General features: G+C 49.7%; 7 protein-coding genes across 11 annotated transcripts; 1 reads left to right on the top strand and 6 right to left on the bottom strand.

Moving 5' to 3' along the window:
- Positions 1–346: 346 nt before the first annotated feature.
- Positions 347–1,824, bottom strand: ABB37_00975 (putative mitochondrial cdp-diacylglycerol synthetase-like protein; the record flags this gene model as incomplete). Of its 2 annotated transcripts, none has more annotated exons than XM_015797382.1 (1): positions 347–1,824. In XM_015797382.1, the coding sequence occupies exon 1, from the start codon at positions 1,616–1,618 to the stop codon at positions 347–349; it is 1,272 nt and encodes a 423-aa protein (XP_015665390.1). In that variant the 5' UTR covers positions 1,619–1,824. The 2 variants fall into 2 exon arrangements, with proteins under 2 accessions (XP_015665390.1, XP_015665391.1); XM_015797383.1 differs by having other exon boundaries at positions 347–1,813.
- A 1,273-nt stretch (positions 1,825–3,097) lies between these two features.
- Positions 3,098–4,932, bottom strand: ABB37_00974 (putative mitochondrial proline oxidase, mitochondrial precursor-like protein; the record flags this gene model as incomplete). The annotated part of the gene is made up of 1 exon (XM_015797381.1): positions 3,098–4,932. Exon 1 carries the CDS (start codon positions 4,805–4,807, stop codon positions 3,098–3,100), a length of 1,710 nt encoding a protein of 569 aa, XP_015665389.1. The 5' UTR covers positions 4,808–4,932.
- Positions 4,933–5,375: 443 nt separating this feature from the next.
- On the bottom strand, positions 5,376–7,473 carry ABB37_00973 (hypothetical protein; the record flags this gene model as incomplete). Of its 3 annotated transcripts, none has more annotated exons than XM_015797378.1 (1): positions 5,376–7,473. In XM_015797378.1, exon 1 carries the CDS (start codon positions 6,984–6,986, stop codon positions 5,376–5,378), a length of 1,611 nt encoding a protein of 536 aa, XP_015665386.1. In that variant the 5' UTR covers positions 6,987–7,473. The 3 variants fall into 3 exon arrangements, with proteins under 3 accessions (XP_015665386.1, XP_015665387.1, XP_015665388.1); XM_015797379.1 differs by having other exon boundaries at positions 5,376–7,433; XM_015797380.1 differs by having other exon boundaries at positions 5,376–7,401.
- Positions 7,474–8,326: 853 nt separating this feature from the next.
- On the bottom strand, positions 8,327–10,193 carry ABB37_00972 (hypothetical protein; the record flags this gene model as incomplete). 2 transcript variants are annotated; one of them, XM_015797376.1, is made up of 1 exon in its annotated part: positions 8,327–10,193. In XM_015797376.1, the coding sequence occupies exon 1, from the start codon at positions 10,124–10,126 to the stop codon at positions 8,327–8,329; it is 1,800 nt and encodes a 599-aa protein (XP_015665384.1). In that variant the 5' UTR covers positions 10,127–10,193. The 2 variants fall into 2 exon arrangements, with proteins under 2 accessions (XP_015665384.1, XP_015665385.1); XM_015797377.1 differs by having other exon boundaries at positions 8,327–10,137.
- A 343-nt stretch (positions 10,194–10,536) lies between these two features.
- Positions 10,537–12,232, bottom strand: ABB37_00971 (hypothetical protein; the record flags this gene model as incomplete). Its single annotated transcript, XM_015797375.1, has 1 exon — positions 10,537–12,232. The coding sequence occupies exon 1, from the start codon at positions 12,148–12,150 to the stop codon at positions 10,537–10,539; it is 1,614 nt and encodes a 537-aa protein (XP_015665383.1). The 5' UTR covers positions 12,151–12,232.
- A 483-nt stretch (positions 12,233–12,715) lies between these two features.
- ABB37_00970 (putative mitochondrial thimet oligopeptidase) lies at positions 12,716–14,857 on the bottom strand (the record flags this gene model as incomplete). The annotated part of the gene is made up of 1 exon (XM_015797374.1): positions 12,716–14,857. The coding sequence occupies exon 1, from the start codon at positions 14,765–14,767 to the stop codon at positions 12,716–12,718; it is 2,052 nt and encodes a 683-aa protein (XP_015665382.1). The 5' UTR covers positions 14,768–14,857.
- Positions 14,858–19,011: 4,154 nt separating this feature from the next.
- On the top strand, positions 19,012–19,626 carry ABB37_00969 (hypothetical protein; the record flags this gene model as incomplete). Its single annotated transcript, XM_015797373.1, has 1 exon — positions 19,012–19,626. One exon carries the CDS (start codon positions 19,012–19,014, stop codon positions 19,624–19,626), a length of 615 nt encoding a protein of 204 aa, XP_015665381.1.
- Between the last annotated feature and the right edge of the window lie 1,982 nt (positions 19,627–21,608).

The raw sequence follows: 21,608 nt of genomic DNA, 5'->3' as shown, positions 1-21,608 counted from the left end.
GTCACGAAGGTCGAAAATTTTCTTCGTAGTCTTTTGGGCATCAAAGCCTGTCGCGTAAAGAAAAAAACAGAGTGAGGCAAATTATTCTCTGTTGCAATAGAGCACGAAATGAAGTGGGGCCAAGGGCAATGAAATGATGGAGAGAAAGGTATTCAAAACGAGAGAAGGCACCAATGCACCTCAACGCATGTACGATTTTGATGATAAAGGGAGTGGAGATAATACAGACACTTAGATGTCAAGGCCGATTCTACGCTGATTCGCAGATTACACTGTTGAAGCTCAGATATCAGAAAAGGGAAAAGGTTCATTTACAAACGCGCAAAACAAAAAAAAGCGGTGGATTTTATCCATTCAGTGACTGAAGGAGCTGATCCACGAGAGTCTGCCGCTGCTGCGAGTCCATGCCCAGTGCGCAGCGAGTGATGTCGTGCGTGCCTGGACACTTCATTTCGTGAAACACGTACGTGCGAAGGTAGCAGTACGTGAAGAGTCCCATCAAGCCTTGGCAATCCATGCGATCAGTCATTCCGCCGTGACCGGGAATGAGGTCGCCAAAGTCCTTCAGCTTGAAGGCACGTTTGAGACCACTGGCAAAAAAGCCACCGAATGGAGCTAGGAGAGAGGCAAAGGTCCCCAGCACCAGTGCGTGCTTCTGCGCGGGTGAAACGAGAAACGTCGTCAAGATGCCGCCGGAGAGCTGCTGCATCCAACGCGGAAAAGCAACTTCTTCCTGGAGAAAAACAGAGTTGCGCTCGCAGTGCATGTTCACCGTATTGGTGAAGCCAACCGCTGGGCAGTACATCTGCGGAAAGTAGCTCAAAAAGCCACAGAACCAAAATGCCCAGATGACGGTGAAGACGAACGCCCCGAGGAAACCCTCCACCGTCTTCTTCGGCGACAACGCGAGGAGCTTTGTCCGTCCGAAACACTTGCCAAAAATGTACGCCCAAATGTCGTTGTTGACCACGCAGCTCACCGGAAGAAGGAACCAGATCATTCCGCGCACCATGTTGCGCATCTCCCCAGCAAACTGGACCTGCGTGATCACGAGCACCATCACCGTCCACGTGAATTGGATGAACTGGTAGCGATACATGCCTTTGCGGAGGCTTAGCACAAAAATCACAAGACCAAGCATCACCCCGCAGAACGAAAGAAACGGGAAAATGTCGTACACTCCATCAAGCCAGTAAAACGTGTTCTGCATCGGCTCACGCAGACAGGACAGGATAAGGACCAGGAAACTGAGCATGAAGAAGTACCACTTGATGAACACGATAGACGGCAGCTGTCGATCCTTGCGCACACGTTGGTTGATGCGTGTCACCTCGTAAAACATGGAAGTCATGATGACCACCAAAAGAAAAATGCCAAAGCGGATGCCCACCGAGATCCACCCGAGGAAGACGTACGCCATCAGAATAGTAAAAACGGTGCGGTTGATTACGTCCCTGTACCCAGCCTTCTTCTTTGGGTCAGCCGCGGCGCCGGCACCGTTATCAGCCGGTGCATTTTGCTCCTTCGATTCCCCAGCAGCAGCAACTGCGGTGGTGCCCACTCCTTTTGCGGGAATGAGAGGGGAGAGAACGACACGCTCCTTTTTGGTTTCTTTCATGTTGACTATAAAATGTAGTTGACTTCGAATGGAAAATTAATTCCCCGCTCTCTCTCTCTCTCCTCTATTTTGATGCGTGAATTTCAAAAGGGAGAAATCTTTAGTCCGATGTATACAGATATTAGATGGACTACGCACTTCAGGCTATGAAAACTGTCAACCTTATCTCAGGGTTATAATGTATTTTGCTGTGCTTCAAAAGCTCTTAACTCAATGAAAAAGAGTAGGAATAAAGAAAGCAAATACGTGAGAGGAAAGGAAAACACCTCAAAATGAATTGATTAGTGGAGAGCAGTCGCACCAGCAAGATGCGGGTCAAAAACACGTTTCTTGAATGTCCCCCTACAACACAGTTTTCAATGATCTCTTTTTGGCCCTTACCAAAACAATGAAAACAAGTTATGACGAAACCTGTTCTTGAGAAGGACGATAAACGACCTCTTGTGCGCACTCAGGCTCACAAACGCACGGTTTCATCGGTGGGTCACAGCTACTTTCTTCTCTTTTTTTTTTCAATTCAATCGATTCCTTTTACAACGTCAGGTTAAATTGGAACATTTCGATTTCACTTCAACAAGCTACCTTTGTCGTGGTAATGGTGTTGAACACTATATTCATAATCATCACAATATATGCTACATTAAACAATCGCTCATGAACCGGAGTTGATGACGGTGAGTTACAGAAAAAAAAAGGGCTAGCTTGATCTCTCTCCTTTTTACTGAGTACCAAAAGAAGAACGTTTTTAAACCAACAGTGGTTAAGTAGGCGACTATTAAACCGAAAATATGCACAGGACCTAAAACTACCCGAACAAAAAGTACAAGCATCGGAAAAAAAAAAGGGAGGGAAAAGCGCCTGTCCGCGGAGACGGCCTCCCTTTTCCTTTTTTTTTTTGAGATGTACTTCGTTAGCGAAAAAAGGAGGAGACGTCTTTGTGTTCTCCTCTGTGTAGTCGGTGATTTCATTTGCACGTCCTCCTTCCTTCGTGATGTCCTGTTTGCTATACAACAACAACGAAAACACGCGACCATTCAAAATGCTACGTTACTTCCACAGAGCAATAAAAAAAAAAAGGAAGGAGTTCTCTTTCTCTGATGTATACAAAAACAAAAAGACACTACAAAATAAAAAGAGAGAGAAGAAGAAAGTTCGAAACGCGGAAATGCAGAGCCACCCAGTACTACCACAATTTCCGGTCCTATCACGCGAGGCAGCGCGACACCAACAAAAAGGAGAAGCGTCTTGCTGGGAAAAGAAAAAACGCGCAGCACTTCCTCCACACCCTCCAGGCCGCTTTATAATAGCTAGCGGGCAGTATCGGAAAGGGATATTGAAAAAAAAAAGGGGGAGGGGGGGGGGGCAAGTCGTCACCAAAGCGACTATGCTTCCACCACTTTAACTCGCTGAACGACATATTAAAAGTGAGAAAAGAAAAAAAGGAAAATAAAGGCGGAGGGAAAAAAAAACGTTTTGCATTCAGTGTTTCTTTTGCCGGAGACCACAACGGCGCTTCAGCTCATTTTTCATCATTACTGTCTCGCAGTTGCCACCGTTGGTGAGGATAGACGCGTTTTCAACAGCACGGCGGCCGAGGTAGTGGATGGTCTCCCTCACAGGTCCATACGGTAAGTACTTGTAGACATGGAAGCCAGCCTTCGCAAGTGGTACGGTGAGGTTGTCACGCATGCCGAACAGCTGTCCAAAGAACACGCGCGACTGAACGTCGGGGTGCTGCAGCACCAACGCGGTGATGACCTCCAGTGACTCCTTGTTGTGCGTGCCAAAGAACACCTCGTGCTTCTTGTTCGGCTCCTTTTCGAACTTTTTCAAGATCTGCTCGGCGGCTGCGTTGTAGCACTTGTGCGTCTCCTCGATTGTGGGCCAGATGGGGCTCGTGTAGCTATCCTTCTCTGCCGACGCGCGTTCCTGTATCATGTACGCACCGCGAACGATTTTACCACCCCAGTGGAAGTCCATATGACGGGCGCGGACGAGGTCGTTGTCGATGCGGTCCTGCGCATAGGTAAGGTAGCACTGGTACGTGTTGTACACCACGGGCACCTCCTTGTTGTACTCCCTCTGTAGGGAGGCCACGATGGCGTCGATGGCCACTTGGTAGAATGTCTGCTCCGCATCGACCAGCATGCGCACGTTCAGTACCCTTGCCGTCTGCGCGATCAGCCCGAGACGGTTGTTGACGTTCTTCCACAGCTCCTTTTCCTTGCTGCTCATCTGCGGTAGACCTTCGATGAGTGCCTTCTGCACGGGCGTGGGCTCCAGGGCAATGAGCGCCTCCGTGAGCATCTCCTTGTACTCAAAGTAATTCACCTTGCCAACGTTTCGCCGGTCAAGCGCCTTCGCAATCTCCTTGAACTGCTCATCAGTGAGCTTGTTCGATGGGTTGTACTTGTCAAAGCCCGCGCGCAGCTGCTCGTACGTGACAAACAGCTGATGCTTGCGGTGCAAGCCCATGACCACACGGCACTCCTCCAGCTTGACGGTCTCGTTCTCGCCCGTGAAGTGCTTACTCCAGCTTTGGTGCACGGACATCAGGATAGCAGAGACGCGGGCGAGAAGCTGCGGGTCGCACATGCCCGTCACCTTTACCGCCGCCACGCCCGCCGCGTCGCAAGGGCTGTAAAGGGATGCGTGCATGATGCACATCATGTAAAGCTTCATGTTCTGGTCAAAGGTGCTTTCGCTCATCGGGTACTCGACGTTGCACTTCGTAACGAGCCGCGACATGCAAATCTCGGGCCCGACAGCCAAGCCAGGCTCGGGGGCGAAGCCTTCAGTGTCGGCCTCTGCGGCGTAGTCGAGCACAGCACCAACGTTGGTCTTCGCCATCTTGTCGATGGTCTCGCGCACCTCCTGGTCGTTTTCGCCGGCGCAAAAGTAGTTGTAAAAGGACTTCTTTACGAGGATGTTGTACGTCAGCTTTGTGCCCAGGGCCTTCTCGAACTTCTTCATTACCTGGACCGAATTAGTGGCGAGATAGTTGACGCCGCAGAGTCGCAGGAGAATCAATGCCTTGACCAAATACCACGTTGAGCGTTGGCGGTACGTCGTATCGTCGTTGAAGTCCGGCACACACGGTGCCTGGCTGTTGCGCGCCTTCATGGTAGCACAACGGGCCGACAAAGCCAAGGCGCTAACAGTCGGCGCCGGTAGGAAGAAGCGACGCATGATCTGAAAATAGCTTACTCGAAGCAAATAAAATATATAGGAAATAAAATATAGGAAAATAAAATGCGCGGCGGAATAAAATGCAGAAAAGAAAAAAGAGGACAACGTTGGAGAGTGCAGATTCTTTCACGGCAGAGGTGATGCGCATAAAAAGGGAAGGAGGCCAAAAAAAGAAGAGAAGAAAAAGATCAAGACAACAGCAGTAAATGAGTATTTTAGGAAAGGAGGATTGGCGTGACGCGTGTATCAATCGGTTCGTCACGGATTCAATTACACAGAATTTGGTTTCAAAGAACTTGCTTTTCACGAAGAAACTCAAGAATCCTCTGAGCACGTCAGAGTTAAACAAAGAAAAGCATACACCTGCTCGCATGCGATGAGCCCAGAAGTGCGCATCTGTCACAACTTGAAAAAAAGGTCATCCGTTTGAAGACGCTTCGTTAAACAGAATGGCAAAATTTTGTACTCGTAACCCCACAAAAGAAAAAAAATTGTGTTACTTTCGTTTCATGCGCATAAAGAGCGAGTGATACCAAAGCAGACACAATTTAAACAGTATTAAAATGCGTTAAATAAAATTGCCCCTGACTTTATTGAGTTCCTCCTTCAGTAGCGTGTCTACCACCAGATCGGAAGGCAACAATGGCGCACCAGAAATAGGGCAAACATGGTAGTATTTCAGATAGTCTAATATGACATCTTCGTCAAAAATGTATCCCGCTGAAGATAGCACAGGAGTCGACTGAATTAAGGCGTGGCAGAGCGAACAGACGTATCGTGTTGGTACGGAGCGTGGCGGAGGCCCACGCCGCCACCGCGACAAGTCCGGCGAGGCCGTTGTTGCTTTCGTCCTTTCCTCCTCGCTATCGTCCGACGAAGAATCGCCGCTAGTGTCGTCTGCTTCTAGGAGCTCGAGACTGGCTGCGTCGAGTTCCGTGCTTTGAGATTGGTGCTGGGCAAAAATTTGAAACCGCCTCTTCCTTCGCTGTCGCCGCGATTGGCGCCACCGACACGGGCGGCCCCCGCCACGACTTCGCGAGCGTCGCCGCCGGCCTTCGTCGTCGTCGCGCCTTCGCCCACGACTTCGATTTCGATTTCGTCCCCAGCCGCTGGTGTGCGGAGTGGGTTGACAGCCTTGCCGGCGCTGCTCCCTTGAGGCGCTCTTTGCGTAGAGTCTTTGTTCGGCAACGACGGCAGGAGCATCGCTGTCAACCCGGAAGACGGATCGTAGCGCATCGTACACTGGGGTGAAAACATCAATTGGTCTGTTGCGACTTCTGGGGTTGCTCAGCCGGTGCGCAACGCGCTGCTTGCCAATTTCATCAAGATGAATCTTCCACAGCTGATGGACTGCAGCGGCCGGTGCGCTGCATTGCGAGTTGACGACTAATCGCACCAACTGCGCCACAAGCTCCGTGAACATCTCTTCGCCACTTGCGGCGTCAAACTCGGCTGATCTCACGGTCGCGTTCTCGACTACGTTGAGCAGCGCAGTTTTCTTCCCGTTCCAGTACCGATGGCTCTCGCTGCTGCGGAACGCCACAGTGGCGGCCACGTCTACGCATTGGATAAGCAACGCGACATGTTCCGCGGTGAGGAGTTGTTGCCCAGAGAGTGCTTGCATGAGCGGATCGCAGACGTTTTCCAAAAATCCGTATTTGGAAATGATCCGACGGAGCGCACTGACAAACTGATCTGTCTGCGTCAACAGCGATTTGAAGAGCGTAAGGTGCTCGCGGAGCTGAGGCTCGCTGTCTAGGACGGGTTCTGAAAGCGAGCGAGTAAGTCTCGACATGTGCGTGACCGCGAACCGGCAGAAGTCGTACTTGATCAAGTAGGAGATTATCTGTCCTACATGATGCCGGTATGGCCCGGCAGACACCCCAAGGGGTGTACCATCGGTGTTTTTCGAAACTGCTTTTTGGGTGTTGCTTCCGATTCCAAATTGCGAGAGCAGGTCGTCGTACGTCGTCCAGAAGGTCAGCTGATGCAGCACCTGCACAACGCAGAGAGAAAGATACGTCTGAAGCGAGCCGGAAACCACAGGGGCTACGCCAGGTACGGCTCCGCACACATCAGCGTATAACATCACAAGGATCTGCGTCGCACTTTCCACATTCAAGCCCACAAACTCGACAAGATCTTTGGCCTTCATTTTCGCCTTACCTGCCGCGAGCATGACTAAAATCAGATACGACAGAATCTTTTCACCTTCACTGCCGACTGACAAAGAGGTGCTCGACGATCGCGGAGCTGAAAGCGAGGCAATGCTTGGCGCGACTGCGGACTCAACGGCCTCGCTGTGGTTCTCCACAATGGAGAACACGACATCCCTCAGCGGGACTGCTGCGCAAAGAAGAAGACATAGCTTGACGCTCAGCAACGACTCTTCTGATGTCGAAAGATGAGAAAAATTAGCGGAGAGTTTTTGGAACAAAGCATGCGTGCGAGGCAGAACAACAGGAGAGGCACTCACAAGTCCGATTAACGCATGTAACTGTGCGGGTGTGAGTGTATCTCCAGCATTACTTTGCACGACACTTTCAATGAGCGCGCTCATATTCCACCCGAAGCAGTTTACTGTTGTTCCTTCTTTACAGTTGCATAAGATTGTGCAGTTGGGGCTTATTGCAAAAGAAAAAAAAGGCAGAGGTTGATAAGTGGCTAAGAGAAAGGAGCGGCAGAAATGGCTACAAAGGTGTGAAAGATGAACGCAGGAAAGCAAACAAAAATAGTGTGTGCCTCTTCTTTTTTGGACAGAGTTATAATGCTCCTTCCTCGAGACCGTAAAAGAATCCGCGATCGAGGAAACATAGGTTCATGCGAAGAGAATAGACACTCGTTGAATGCCGTCGAAAAAGAGGCATAAGCAAAACTTGCAACTGCTACGCATGACAGCGCCGCGGATGCTGGTGAGTTAAGATTCTCTTTGTTCTTACTGGTCATTGACTTCATCGCTAGATGAGCGAAGCAAGAGAAAACGATTTCGCTAAGCAAATAGAGAGGAAAAACTAATCAGATTAAGCTTATAGTACACTCAAACAACAGCTATAACGACCTTAGAATATATACATGTAACTGGATGTGACACGGGGTGGATAGCCATTCAGCCGCAAGATCCTTTCTCATGTAAGCAGCGCTCGAGAAATCAAAACAAACGCAACTCTTTGCCAGCAACAAAGAGGTGGACAGGATCATATCATTTTTTAGACACGTTGTTTTTAGTATTCAACGAAGAACAAATAGGAAAGGATAAAGAAGGTTCCAGAAAGACGCGGTTTAAACAATCACACTAGAGGGAAGGAGCAAAATCAGCGCTGTATAAAAGGGAATGACATTGAATTTTCAAAGACTCTGGATGCAACGTAGCAATGAACAGAAAAATAAATACATCAAATGAGAGAGCGGAGTAAGAGGCAGGTAACAGATGAAAAGAGTTGCACGGGCTGCTTAACACAAATCATATTACTGTCTGTGAGGAAAAACAGAGGTTGAAAAGGCAAGTCCAAAGAGAGGAGATCATGTAATGCGAACGCGGTAGACATTGCCATTGTCGTCACCGCACACCATGGTATCCCCCACAAAATTTGACGCCGTGTAGACATTAGAGCGCAGCTGCAGGTCAAACAAACTCTCGCCGCTTTCATCATCGCAGCTTATCATGTGCATCTGACCGTTAGAATTAAAACAAAACACAACATTGTGGTAGTCCTTCCCGCCAAAGATTGCAGTTGTCCACAATACTTCACAATCTGAAGAATACGGAGTGGCAAAGGCTGCACTGCTGAAAACACGCAAAGAAGCAAACGAGGAGCCCTCCCATAATATTATTTTCAATTCGCAGCATGTCAGCAAAAGACTGTCGTCGTAATTAAAAAACGTCTGCCACACTAACGATTCGTGACCGCTCAGCTGCGCAATGAGTTGCAAGCTCTGTGCGCTGCAGATGTATGCCCACTGGTCGCAGCTGCGAGAGAACGCCATCACCTCGTTCTTTGTGTGCTGTGCTCCGAGGGCGACAATGACGCCGGGTGCGTTGCAAGGGATCTCGGGCAGCACGGCGCGCAGCTTTGCCTTGGAGGCTGTGATTTTGCGCAGGAGGTTGTCTTGGCACCCACTGTAAAGAAATTTACCGTCCCAGCTGATTGCCACCGCTGTCACAATGCCCGGGTGCTCAAAGAAGCTGCACTCCAGACCGACTGTGCGATCCCAGGAGACTAAAAAATTATCCCGCGCGGCGGTGACGACGTGTTTACGATCAGCCGAGAAGGCGATCCCCAGCAGCGACTCTTGATGCCCGACAAGGCGTCGAACTTCCTTCCCGTCCAAGGAGTACACATGGGCGATGTTGTCGTGTCGATGTGCTACCGCGTACAGCTCCCCATCTTGAGAGAGCGCTATGCATTTGATTCTGCTCGACTGGCTTGGCAAATTCGTTACCTCCACCCCCCGCATGCGCACCGAGCGCTTCTTTGCAGCGACTTTCGGCGATGCGTCCAGCAGCCGTACCGAATCCACCGTCAGATTTTGCGAGGACGCCTCCTCACTGGAGCTGGAGTGACTCAGGGAGGAGGCTAGCAGCGCATCGTTTTTGTCTGCTTGAAGGCACGAATCGCCGTCCTCGACGTGGACGAAAAATGACACAAACTCGTTTTCGTTCAGGTACCCGTCTCTGTCGCGATCTGCGGCAGCCATCATGATGTCCATGGATGCGCGGTTTGCGTCATTGAGCAAGCATGTTGCGAGTTGCAACCCGGAAATGCTTCCTCTTTTTTGCGTGTCCATCAAGGAAAAGATGCGCTTTAAATAATCTACTTTTTCCTCACTCTCTTGCCGAGGTGCAATGTTTTGCAGCTGGGAGTACACCTCGTTGAAGGAGTTACTCAAACCCCTCACTCGTCCTCTGGTACTGCAGCGATTTGACGCTCCCCTCTCACCATTTCGGCCCATTTTAAAATCCTCTAACAAAGACACCTTCTCCGCTGATACGGAGACACGCTGCATGCTAATTCGTTGAAGCACGGCGATCGATGACGACCGCTGCGCTTTTTCCGCGGCCAGCGCCGCTTCTGCGGATTCGGCAGTGTTCTGCAGCATATCAGACCACACGTGATAATCGTAACCAGCAAAGGGCCTGTCCGAACTCATGGACTTATTCACTACTGCGGCCGGATCCGAGGGCGCGAGTGTGGACGCCGGAGCACCTGCGGATGCTCGTTCAAAAGACGCCAGTGGCACCGCTGTGCTACGTCGCGATCGCGACAGCGTTGAAGCATCCTCCGAGACGACGGAGGCCGGATGCGTAACGCATATCCCCATTTGTGTGGTCTTTATTAAGGGTGCCAACGTGCGTGTACAAACATGTGATTGTGTGTTCAAAAAGACTCAAGAGGAAGAAGGAAAAGGAGAGTTTGGCGACCGCAAATTATACATATTCAGGCGAGAGAGAGTTGAGGGCAACCTCAGGCGAAACACATTTGAAATAGATAATACATGTCGATGTAAATTATTGGGAGAGCGAAAACCAAAAGGAAATGCATTACGCCACCTACGAGTTATATGTTTTATTGTGTTTTTCAAGAGCTCAGATACCCTGCGTGTAAACGGCAATACAAATTTTCATAGCGGTAGCAGAAGAAGAAAAAAGAAAGCAGACGTTGAACAGCAAATAGAAAAAAAGAGAGACAGAAAACACATCCTTAAGTTAATCGTAATTCCTTGGCACAAACTCAACTGCAAAGCTCAAACCGTTGAACAAAATACGGACTGAATGTGTAAAGATCATAGAAAATGCCGTTCCTTGTCCCTAGTACAATGCGTGTCGAGGACGAGATATTCTGTACGGTATGCAATAGTGTTGTGTACAGCGGTATATCCACACACGTGAGTCCAGTCGACGCAGAGGAAACCGCTAGCACATTACCGGCGAGCGCCGCACTACACACACCGGCCTGCCCGCCATCGGGACGCGATTTGAGCAGAGTTCGCACCGGATCCTTTTCCTGACTCAAGAGACGTGCATCCCACACCTTCGTCTCTCCATTCCGTGCAATCGACACGAAGCCGTATGGTACGTCTGGAATTTCGAAAACAAATTTTATGTCAGAACCGTGATGCCGAACAGTGGTATCAAACTTCGCGTGGCGCCGAACGCCATCCGCCACCAGCTGCAGCGTTCCGTTGCGCATCCCTGCTACCGTGAAACCTAATGTGGACGTTCCCGCTGCTTGCACAGCCAACGCCGTCACATCGGTGGTAGAAAACGACGTAACCCGTGATTTGCTCCAGTCTCCGCTGTCCCGCTGCGCAAACTTAAAAATGCTCCGTCCCGCACCGAGCCAGAGGTCGGGCAACTCGCAAGTGGAGTTGTGTGCGCGTGTGCACCCACACGCGGCATCGGATAAACAAAGCGCAACTGTTTGCACGTGCTGCAGCGACGCTTGGGGAACAGCAGCATCACTCGATTGATCGCGGTTAATTGACAGCGACGCTATAGCCACGTGAGACACTCCGATTATGACTAAGTGAAATTGAACCGTGTGAAACGCATGTTCATCTTCTTTTCCTGGCAGGTATTGCATCTGCAAACACACTTGTGGAGGAAACGGTATCGTGGCAAAAAGGGTCTGCGAAAAAGCGGCCGTAGCTTCTGTGTAGCGCAGCATGTAGAGAGCGCCGTCCTGCCCGTCAAACTTCCACAAGAGACCCAAGTCGTCGTCATAACAGCAAACCTCATGTGAAAGCCGTGGAACCTCGGAAGAGCTCCACACATCGTGGCGGTATTCCTTAAGAGCAGGGGAATGCTTCAGCGTGAAACGCCATCGGCTTAACTGCATTATGCGTTGAAAGCGAGTGTCAACAAATGGATCAAACGTTTTCTGCGACTGAAGCGAGTGGCATTGTGGCTCTGTAAAGGGTGGGGACGACGGCGACGCGCTGATGTCCCGCACTTCTGCGAAGATAAAGAACCCGTTTTCAGTGGCGTCAGCCAAGGCGATCACTTCGTCTCGACGAGGACTGCTTGTTAGATCTGACACTCTGATAAGGCTGACCAAGTCTGGGGAGAGCGGTTTCCGCCTTCGACATGGAATGCGGCCGTCGCCGAACCACTTTTGAGGGCAACAAAGAGCCTGCAATACATGAACGTAGATCTCACGAAAAGGAATGTATATGCAACCTCTACGTACTTCAATGGAGTGTCCGTCCGGTAGCGTGTAGCGTCGTGCCTCGGAACGCGCGGAAGATGCCGTGCGCACAATGCCGCCCTGCTCTCTGCGCTCGCGTCGAAAATTTCGGTTAAGCTCTTCCTCTAAATCGCTATCAGAGGAGGATGAGAAATCCATTTGTCTTGCCAAATTTCAAGAGATCTTAGGCGATCATTTGCTGCATGACAGCACTACAGCTTCTCAAAACGGTTTTCTACCTGAAAGACAAGAAAGTGAAAGAGAAGGTAGAAGAAGCGGCGAAAGTGGAATTGCCCCCAAGGATTTACCAACATAAATGCCAAACGGGATGGAAAAACAAAAAGTGGCAGAGCTCCTAGTGTCGCTCGCAAAAAAAAAAGCACATGCATGTTACGAATTGTGAAAGTTCTCGCGGCGCAAACGTTGTTGAGAGAAAGCACATTAGTGTTTGTGTAAATGCGTTTTGTGTGTGTATTGTCTTTCCCATGATTTTATCTCTCAACATAATGGAACTTTAAAAATAAGGACATTTGGTGAAAGAAAAAGCACAAGACGAAAGGGAGTCATAGGTTCTTCAACGAGCCCTGAGCTTATATATCTTTTATTACGCTAAATGCCTTCCCTGCGTGCTCAGGCGATGATACTGGTGAGTCAAAATATGTCGCCTATGGTGCTCTTACAAGCACAAGAAAGCATCTTAATCTCGAGAGCATAAAGTCTCTCTTCAGACACCGATGCTTCGCAAAAACGCCTCGCTGTTCGGCTTGCGGCCCAAAAACCGCGCGAGCATGTCATTCGGATCCTGACTGCCACCGACACCGATGATGCAATCCACATAGCGATTGCCCAACTTAGGGTCAAGCAAGCCGTTGTGGGAGCGGATGTACTCAAAAACATCAAGGGCGAACACCTTCGACCACATGTATCCATAATAACCGGCGCCGTAACCGGTCAGATGTCCGAAAGCGCTCTCAAAGTGGGTGTCGTGCTCATAGTTCATGCCCGGCATCACACGCGGCTCAATGTCGTAGAACAGCTGCGTGGTATTCAGCTTCTCCTGTGGCTGCTCAGAGAACGGGAGGCCAAAAATGTGAAGAGAATACGTGGCAAATTGCAACTGGCGCAACATGTCACGACCGCTGAACGCATTCTTAGACGCCACCTTTGCGTCGATCAAGGAGCGCGGCAGTGGCTCTTTCGTCTTGTAGTGACTCGTGATCTTCTGCAGAATCTCAGGTTCCCACAGCCATTCCTCCAGCATCTGCGACGGCAACTCCACAAAGTCGCGCTTCACCCGTGTTCCGGCAAAAGTTGTCATGCGGGTGCGTCCCATCAACCCGTGAATGGCGTGGCCAAACTCATGGAAGAAAGTCTCTACGTCATCATGCAAGAAGAGCGCAGGACGCTCTGCCGTGGAAGCCGGAAAATTCGCGATCACCACCGCGAGAGCCGGCGAGAACTGCGAACCCTCAATTGGAAGCAGCACAGGAGGAACGACGGAGTGGCAGCACGCATGAGAATACTTGCCTTCACGAGGGAAGAGGTCCAGAATGATGTACCCCAGGACACAGCCGCTCTTGTTCTCCTTCACCTCTAGCGTCTTCGTGTCACTGTGCCATAGCTCCGACCCGTTGTCGATTTGACTGAACGTCACGTCGAAGAACGCCTGGTAAATGTCAAACAGCGCTTTAACCGTCACGTCCATCGGGAAGTACTCCTGGATCTCCGTCTCGCTCACGTTCAGCAGTGTCTTCTTGATCTGGTTGATCATGAAGGGGATGTCGTACGCCTCAATCTCGCCGTTCGCCGACAGCGAGCAGCTGGGGTGCAGGTGCTTCTTGATGAGCTCTGCCTCTGTCGCCCATTTCTTCTGCAGCTTCGGGATTAGCTCGTCCACGAACGTCTGCGCCGTCTCCGGTGTCTTCGCCATCTTGTCGGAGATGTACAGGTGCGCAAACGACGGGTACCCCAGCAGTATCGCAAGCTGGTGCCGCTTCTCGATGATCTCCTTCAGCGCCGCATCGTTCACCGGGTAGGCGCGGTTGTTGAACATGCGCGCCATCCCCTGACGCGTCGACGCAACCTCACAGTTCTTCATCACCCCAAAATACGTGGGATAGTCCATCTTCAGGATGTACTCACCCTCGCCGTTACGCTGCAGTGCCGATACAATGTTTTCCGGCACGCCCTTCAGCTCCTCCGGCTTAAAGTGCACCTCTGTCTTGTCCTCGCTGATGTTCTGCTGAAACTTTGTGCACAGCGCCGCAAGCTCCTTCTGGAGTTGGACCACCTTCTGGAACTCTTCCTCCGGCAGCTCCATACCCTTGCGGCGATAGTGAGCCAGCTGCTCCTCCATCCAGTACGTGTATTCCCGGGGAGCCTTTCCACTTCCGTACACCGCATTGTACGCAGGGGCGGCGCACACCTCCTTGAGCGCGGAGTAGAGGCGGCGGTTCGACTCGAAGCTGTCGATGGCGAAGCTCTCCAGCTCCACAACCTGCTTTGTCGCCTCATCGCGGAGTTCTTTGCTGGGAGAGACACTTGCAACAACGGAGAGCAGACTGGCAGAGACATCCAGCTCTGTTGCCGCAACGTCGAATGTTTTTGCTGTGTTGTCGTATGTACGATCTGCTGCGCTGATTTCGTAGATCTTGCTGAGCGATTGCTCAGTGCGCGCCTTCGCCGCCTTGACGAGCTCCTCACACGCCGCAATAGTCTTGGGAAACAACACGGCGCACTTGGATGCGGACGTCACATCAGCAAAAATGCGAGACATTGCTCTCAAACGAATGTAAAAACGGAAAAAGACAACGAAAAGAGAGCGGTAGATTTTAAAACAGTAATTGTTTCGGATAGAATAAAAACTGCACGAATGACTCAAAAGAATACAAATACGAGACGGGTTGCGGAGAGAAATATTTCGGTTTTAGGCGTTGAGCTCTGTCATATTCTGCATATGTGCTGACTTCATCGTTCTATCAAAACTTGTCAAACGTCGTTCTTACATGTTACCATCCAAGACGGTTGCATCCTTTCATTTCTAGCTGCTGCAATGCATATCAGCGTACAGAAGTCTCTTTCCAAAAGACCTGAGCTTGATTACAAGCACATACCGAGAAGACAACACTCTTTATTGATTATATCGATTTAAAACCGTCAAGTAACATGAGTAGTTTCCATGGAAACTCAAGCTTCGGAATTCAATCGCTGTTCCCAAAATGGTGGGCGCGCACTACTACACCTATGCAAATCCACAGAAAAAATGCGTTTCAAATAATTGCATTCTATCGCAATTAAAACTCTGAAGCTGCGCCTAGAGAGTAAAGAGTCAGCCAGAATTTCTTGATTCGCATGAAAGAAAAGCAGATTTTGAACGTATCAACACGCGTCAACAACAACAAAACGACTACTATGTAAATCACCCTCATATACCCATTTTCTCTCGCTGTAACCTACATGCTTTTGAAGATCTATAAACGGAAATATCAGGACAGAAAACGCCGAAGAAGGCAACGCTTTCGAATCACCTATAATCTTGCCAATTGCTTTTGAGTAATTATAACCTTGGCTAGACGTTTGGGACACATTCGGGTATGTATGTGCGGAGGATACAACTCCGCGGTTCACCGCTAATCAATACAGCCATCAAAGCAATTACAACTCCTCAATAATCCAGCTTCAAACAGCTCACAAATACATCAACATTCAATTTCACAGTGAAAAGAACTTGAAGTCCGATTCCACAACAACACGAAGAAAATGGTAGACCGCGCTGTTGACAGCTTTGGTGCTTAAACAGCGCGCGTACATTAACACAATCGCACAAAACCAACTGTTCGCATAACGATGCTCAGAAAAAGGAAATACTGTGAGTTAGCAAGTACAAAGAGTAGATTGACCGGGCCTGGAAATTAATTATTAAATCTTGCTTGACCCATTCTGACGAGAGACACCGACCCATAAAACTGCCCGTTTACGCCATCCTCACTAAATCAGTCACTATCACAAGATGTAGGGAACGTTCAGAGCGCACACAAAAGACACTCAGTCTCTTGTCGATCAGTCCATTGTCTTTTAAAGAAAAAAAAAACGTTCTTCAAACAGCAGATCACGCTCTGCCGCTTTGCTTTCGTGTGTGCGTGGTGTGGGTGTGGGTGTGACCTTCCAAATCTCATGCCGCGTCCAAAAACCCGACAGAAATGCGAAGCACTTTCGCGCTCCTTCCGCTGTGAATGTGTCGAAACATAGAAATAATAACAATTCAAAGCACAGTTTAGAGGACAAAGCACTGTTGGGTTCGATGATTCAGCAATTTGCGACTGTGTCCATGCAACAAGCAGGGCATTGCGTTTGAGGTTACAGTAAATCGGATTTCAACTATATCTTTTCCATCTTTAGATTGACCACTTCCCCGTTATTAAAGAAAACCTTGACAGGAAGTCATTATTCCGTAAGTGAGAGAAAAAAAAATCGATCCACCTCGTCAATGCAACCAAGACTGTCTTAAGGCTATCGAGGCAGTTGTTTACTATTGAGACAGGAGAAAAGAAACATCGCCGCCGATAATAGCTCACTCAACTAAGTCCACCCACAATTTCATCTACCAGTTTCAGTCAGGCAAGAAGAAGCACTAATGTGAAGCTCGTATGGGCAAAGCAAAAGCGCTGCGGTGTTTAAGACAGTGAGGAGACGAAACAAGCTCAAAAGCAGTTTTTGGTGCCTTGTTGAACACGAAACAAAAACATTCAGCCCCAAACTGAGCTTCTTGCCACTTCCCGATTTGCCTGTTCGGAGACTTCAAAACTGTGAATGGAAATTCAAGTGCTCACGCTTGCAAAGAAACAAGAGTTAGAACACTTCCGTCGGTCTCGATATTTGGTAACAGATTCTATAACCTCGCGATACTCGATCTGAATGCCAGTGTCCTACCGCTGGGTAAAGGACACAAGGAAATTTGCGCTAGATGTCGTGTACGGCGTAAATCTCAACCGCTCATCTAAATCGTGAAGGTCCTAGTTTTTAGAATGCGTATTTCAGAGTCAGGCTGGGAGACTTTCGAGCATTCTATGCCACCTGTCTCAAAATCGTTCTTCCCGTAAATACCAGAAAGCAGTACAGAACAAAAGCATTGCAGCTTTCCGATCGTGTTGCTGTAAGAGTTTTCTTTCTGGTCGGAATTTGTTTCACTAATCCGGACAAGACGAATGATCTCTTCTCTTCGATTTGAAAAGCTTCTTATGTCTTCTGTGTGATCAGTGAATGATAACTTTGTTTGTCCAGCCACTACTTGCAAGGCGTCTTTGATCGAAGCTCATTGGGAGCAACAGAGAAGGCACCAGCCGTCGGCACAGCAAAGCCGACTTCCCGACAACTCATTCGACGATACAATGATAATACCTGGCCGCAGAATTGGGAATCTCATCTGTTTTCCGCTGCTCTTTCCATCGACCGTTTGCATTTATCCTCTGGCTACATTTTTACATATTTTTTTGAAGCCTCAAAGCAAAACAAACTAGTAGAACCTTTTCCCTGTTTTCCACCGTTTGCTGGTTTTGTTTGTTATTGTTCGTGTTCTAGTAATAAACCTCTTGGCATTTCCATTTCCTCGGGAAAGTAAAACCGCAGCAGACAGCGGAGTATTTTTGTTTGTAGAGCACTCCGATTTCCCTTCAGATCAAGAGATTCGTAGTTTCATCGCCACCACAAGCACCTTGTGTGATAGAGCTTGGCCTCATTATACTGGTCGTTGTTAGAAAAAAAGGGCGTTACGTATGCGTCATTCATTGGTCATAAAGCCCACATGGTTTCCATGGGATTTGCATTTCAACCGAAAAGCATCAAATTAACAAAAAAGTGCTGGGTTTAAAGTTAGACTATCCAGCGTAGAGCAAATAGGCGCTTTTGGATGTGAAAAGCCGCAACTTGACCAAAGAAGCCGTTGACAACGCACTTTCTCTTGCGTTTCCCCATCCACACAGAGCATTTACTGGGATTAGGGGTTGCCCTCTTCCACACAAATCCCCCCCACCCCCTGTCTTGGCGCTGTTTCTCCGTGAGTCGGGAGGCGCCCCACTTTATAGACGACAGCGAAGTGGATGAGATCGAAGTAGATCTCGATTCTACAGGGGTCCAAACATCGCTTTCGTCTCTTGAGGGTCTGACGTAGCTCGACCCATGCAATGTAAAAACGTGGAATTGCTTCCTCAACACGGATGAGCCGATCGCCATCAAGATTTACCTGCGACGCGACCTTGAAAATGCGCTTCGAAGTTATCCAACCGCGAAACGCTGCCTCACAAACATTTGGGATACGGTTGTTCTCTGGGCATTGAAATGCCAGAGTTCTGCCGACGAGATGACGTGAAAGAGATCTCGTAATTTGGAGATCGGCCCAAACCTCATCCAGGCACTCCAAGACATGCTTGCCGAAACGTCGGGTGTGAATTCGGAGGAGATTCACAAAGCGCTCATTTCAGAGCAAAATCCTCACATGAAGAAGTTTGAAAAGCTTTGCGACGCGAAGAAGAAGCACAGCGACGTCAAGAAAAGTACTGCAACGCTTGCGGCAAGTACGGGCACTGGAGGTCTGAGTGCCTCAGCCTTCAATAATCCGGCTGTTACCGGCCGTCAACGAGCACGAGAAAGCGAATGAAGCACCTGCAAGAGTTCTCGCGGTTTAAGATGGAAATCATCAAAATCATCGAACGCGCGCCGCAGCATCAACATCGGAAGGAAAGTCGCTTAAGAGCGACACCCGTGGTGGCCACGATTTATGCGGGAGTCACCCCGAGAATGTGGCAGAACCGCAGACACATCTGACGCAGTTTGGTGCACGGCATTGCAGCAGCCAAGAAACACGCCAAGAAGACCGACCTCGACAGAACCTCGCCGACGAACATAGACTACCAGTCTGCAAATGCAATCACGCAAATGAAGGTCAGCAACAACACAAAGTCAACCGACGCAGTGACTGCATGAGCAATATTGAAGCTTCTGCAAACCGAAAACATCTCCGTGAAGATGATGTTGAAAACGTACTCTATCAACCGAACTTCACAGAAGCAAACCGCACCGGCAACACGGAGGGAGATAGGGCTTGTCATGGAAGCGCTGAAAGACAGGTCACGCGAGCACGCAGCGGTACTCCAGGCGTGCAAAACGGCAGGCCGTTGGGGAGCTATTCAAGGATTGACGGCGGAGAATTTATTGCTGGTGAACCTGCAGCACATTGTCATGCACTTCACAGCGGGAAAGACACCGTCACGAGATCCTTACAAAGCATATGCTCTAGTTGGGATCGAGGACGCGAACGATATGGGGCGAATCGCTCAAATTCTTAGCAGCCGGAAAGCGGACAACCCAGCATCAACGCAGCTTACAACAATGAATATGCATCAGATGATCTGCGAGCTGAAACAAGCAAACCCAGCGCTGATAGCACACTCAATCAAACGAGGCGCGTTGAATTTCCTCACAGCATGTGCCGCGCAGAATCAGCTCAAGAAAAAATGCATTCCACTGTTAGCAAAGCATGGCGATGGCAAAGCCACATTGCACAACACGATTCGCTATATCACCGAACACGTGCCGTTAGCGAAAATGATCGGAACCCAAAAGGCAACTCGACTCCTATGAGTTATGAAGATGGAGAAGAGTGAGACAACCTTCTCGATATCGCGAAACGCATAGCAGATCCCTTTTGGATGCAGCACCGATAAACACAAGAAAGAAAACTGTCTACTGGCGAAAGAAATGGACAGCGGCGAACCCGCAAGGCCAGCCACGGCACAACACCATCAAGACCAGCTTTATCAGCTTGCAGACAAATGCTATCGTCTCTGCACGGCAATGACGAATAGAAGAAGGTACCGCAGGTCGCGGCGGCTATCTCGGTCGAGGCGCATAGAATCTGAAGAAAACAGCCATCACGGAAGAAGGCTTCCAACATCCGTGGTGCGTCGGAAGTTGCGCCTCTCAACTTTCAGAGAATTAGATCACGCATGCGACCAGAGATCCCCCAGTGTGTGGACGATCTCCTTCACCTCCTTGGAGCAGACTGCTTTGCACACAGCCTAAGCACACAGAAAACATCAGTTTCTGATGTCAGGAAAAAGAGCAATGGCTATTTGGACGCACAAGGCTACCGCCCAGACGAGCCACTCCTACACGTTGCGATACATCTCGACGCAGTGAACGCCGAGATGGGTAGCGTACACGACCTGAGGGCTAGTTTCTTCCAGGTCGAGCTCCCAGAAAGAGACCAAGAAAGCTCCGTCTTACCAGATCCGAATAGCGGTACACAGTGGTGCTTGACGCGGCCTCCGATGGGACACTTGGCCTCACCGGAAATCGTGCAAATTCTCACGTCCACCGTGGCAGGCAGTCTGAAGTGTACGGGCAAAGGGTTCATCGTGAACGACCCAGCCCAAACCTCAATCGACGTGTAGATCGACAACATACGGTACGCAGGCACGCGTCAAGCAGTCCAAACGGTGTTCAGGAGGATGTTGACCACCGCAAAAGAGTGTCCAGTTTCTCTTTACGCGAATGAGAGGTACACGGGAGAAGTCTCAGACTTCATAAGGGGTATATTTCAACCACGCAGTTCACAAAGTGGGTGTGGCAGATCACACGATCCAGATGTTTGGTGGTCCGACGCCAAGCGTGGCGTGCGGCGACTTGGAGCGACTGTGCGCACAAATCCTCCGCAGATCGTCATTCCTACATATCTGCATCGCAGAGTTCTGTTGGGCGCTGAAGCCCATTAGACGAAGGCTGTCTCCGCTCAGCCGGACACCTCTCCTGGTGAAGGAGCCGGCCTGCACACGCCCAACGGCGCATGCAAAACTTAAATAGTGGTACGACCTGGCTCAGAAGAACCGCCCACGAGAGATAGCGCCGGCCATGGCAACGAGAATGCCATTGATGACCCTCTACACCGATGCCTCTGGAGCCGGTTGGGGAGCGGTGTTGATGCGGGACGAGCCCCAAGAAATCATGAGCGTTGGTGAAACATGGTCCGCAGCAGAGTAGCGCCACATAAACACGCTGGAAGCGGACACCGTGGTTCTGGCGGTGGAATGCTTGCGGCGATGGATTCCTGCAGGGTCGAGCCTTCGTGTGAAGATCGACGACACGATGGCCTTAGCCACTCTCAAGAAAAGATCCGGGTCGACAAAGGCGCTCAATGACATTGCACTTCGCATGGAGAAGCTTTCGCAGAAACTTACTTTTTTCTTTCTTTTCGGTTCGCCTGTCTAGCTTGCATCCGTTGTCTGCCCTCATCGGCATTAATCAGAATCGGAAAAAGTTCTGTATACTCTCTTTTCTTTGGCGCTTGCCTAGCTCGGTGCACCTGGCAAGACCATGATGCGTATATACCGTTTAGTATTGGCTTGCTCTTGGTAAACGTGATTTTCTCATCTTTCTTTTACCGCTGTCACTATTAGTTGACAAGGGTGTGCTTCTTCTCCTGAACCTTCTTTTCTTTTTCCACCGTTCTTCTGTTTCTTTTGTAAAAGCGGCGTGCGGGATGCCTTGCGGATCCCTTGTCACAGCATTCGCTCAGTAAAGTGTGTGGTCTTCCGTCATAGGTTTTCTTTTGTGTCTTGGTGAAG

The sequence above is a fragment of the Leptomonas pyrrhocoris genome (genome assembly GCF_001293395.1).
Source record: "Leptomonas pyrrhocoris isolate H10 chromosome Unknown, whole genome shotgun sequence".
NCBI lineage: Eukaryota > Euglenozoa > Kinetoplastea > Trypanosomatida > Trypanosomatidae > Leptomonas > Leptomonas pyrrhocoris.
Note: the sequence above shows the minus strand (reverse complement) of the source record. Positions and strands in the feature narration are given on the sequence as shown.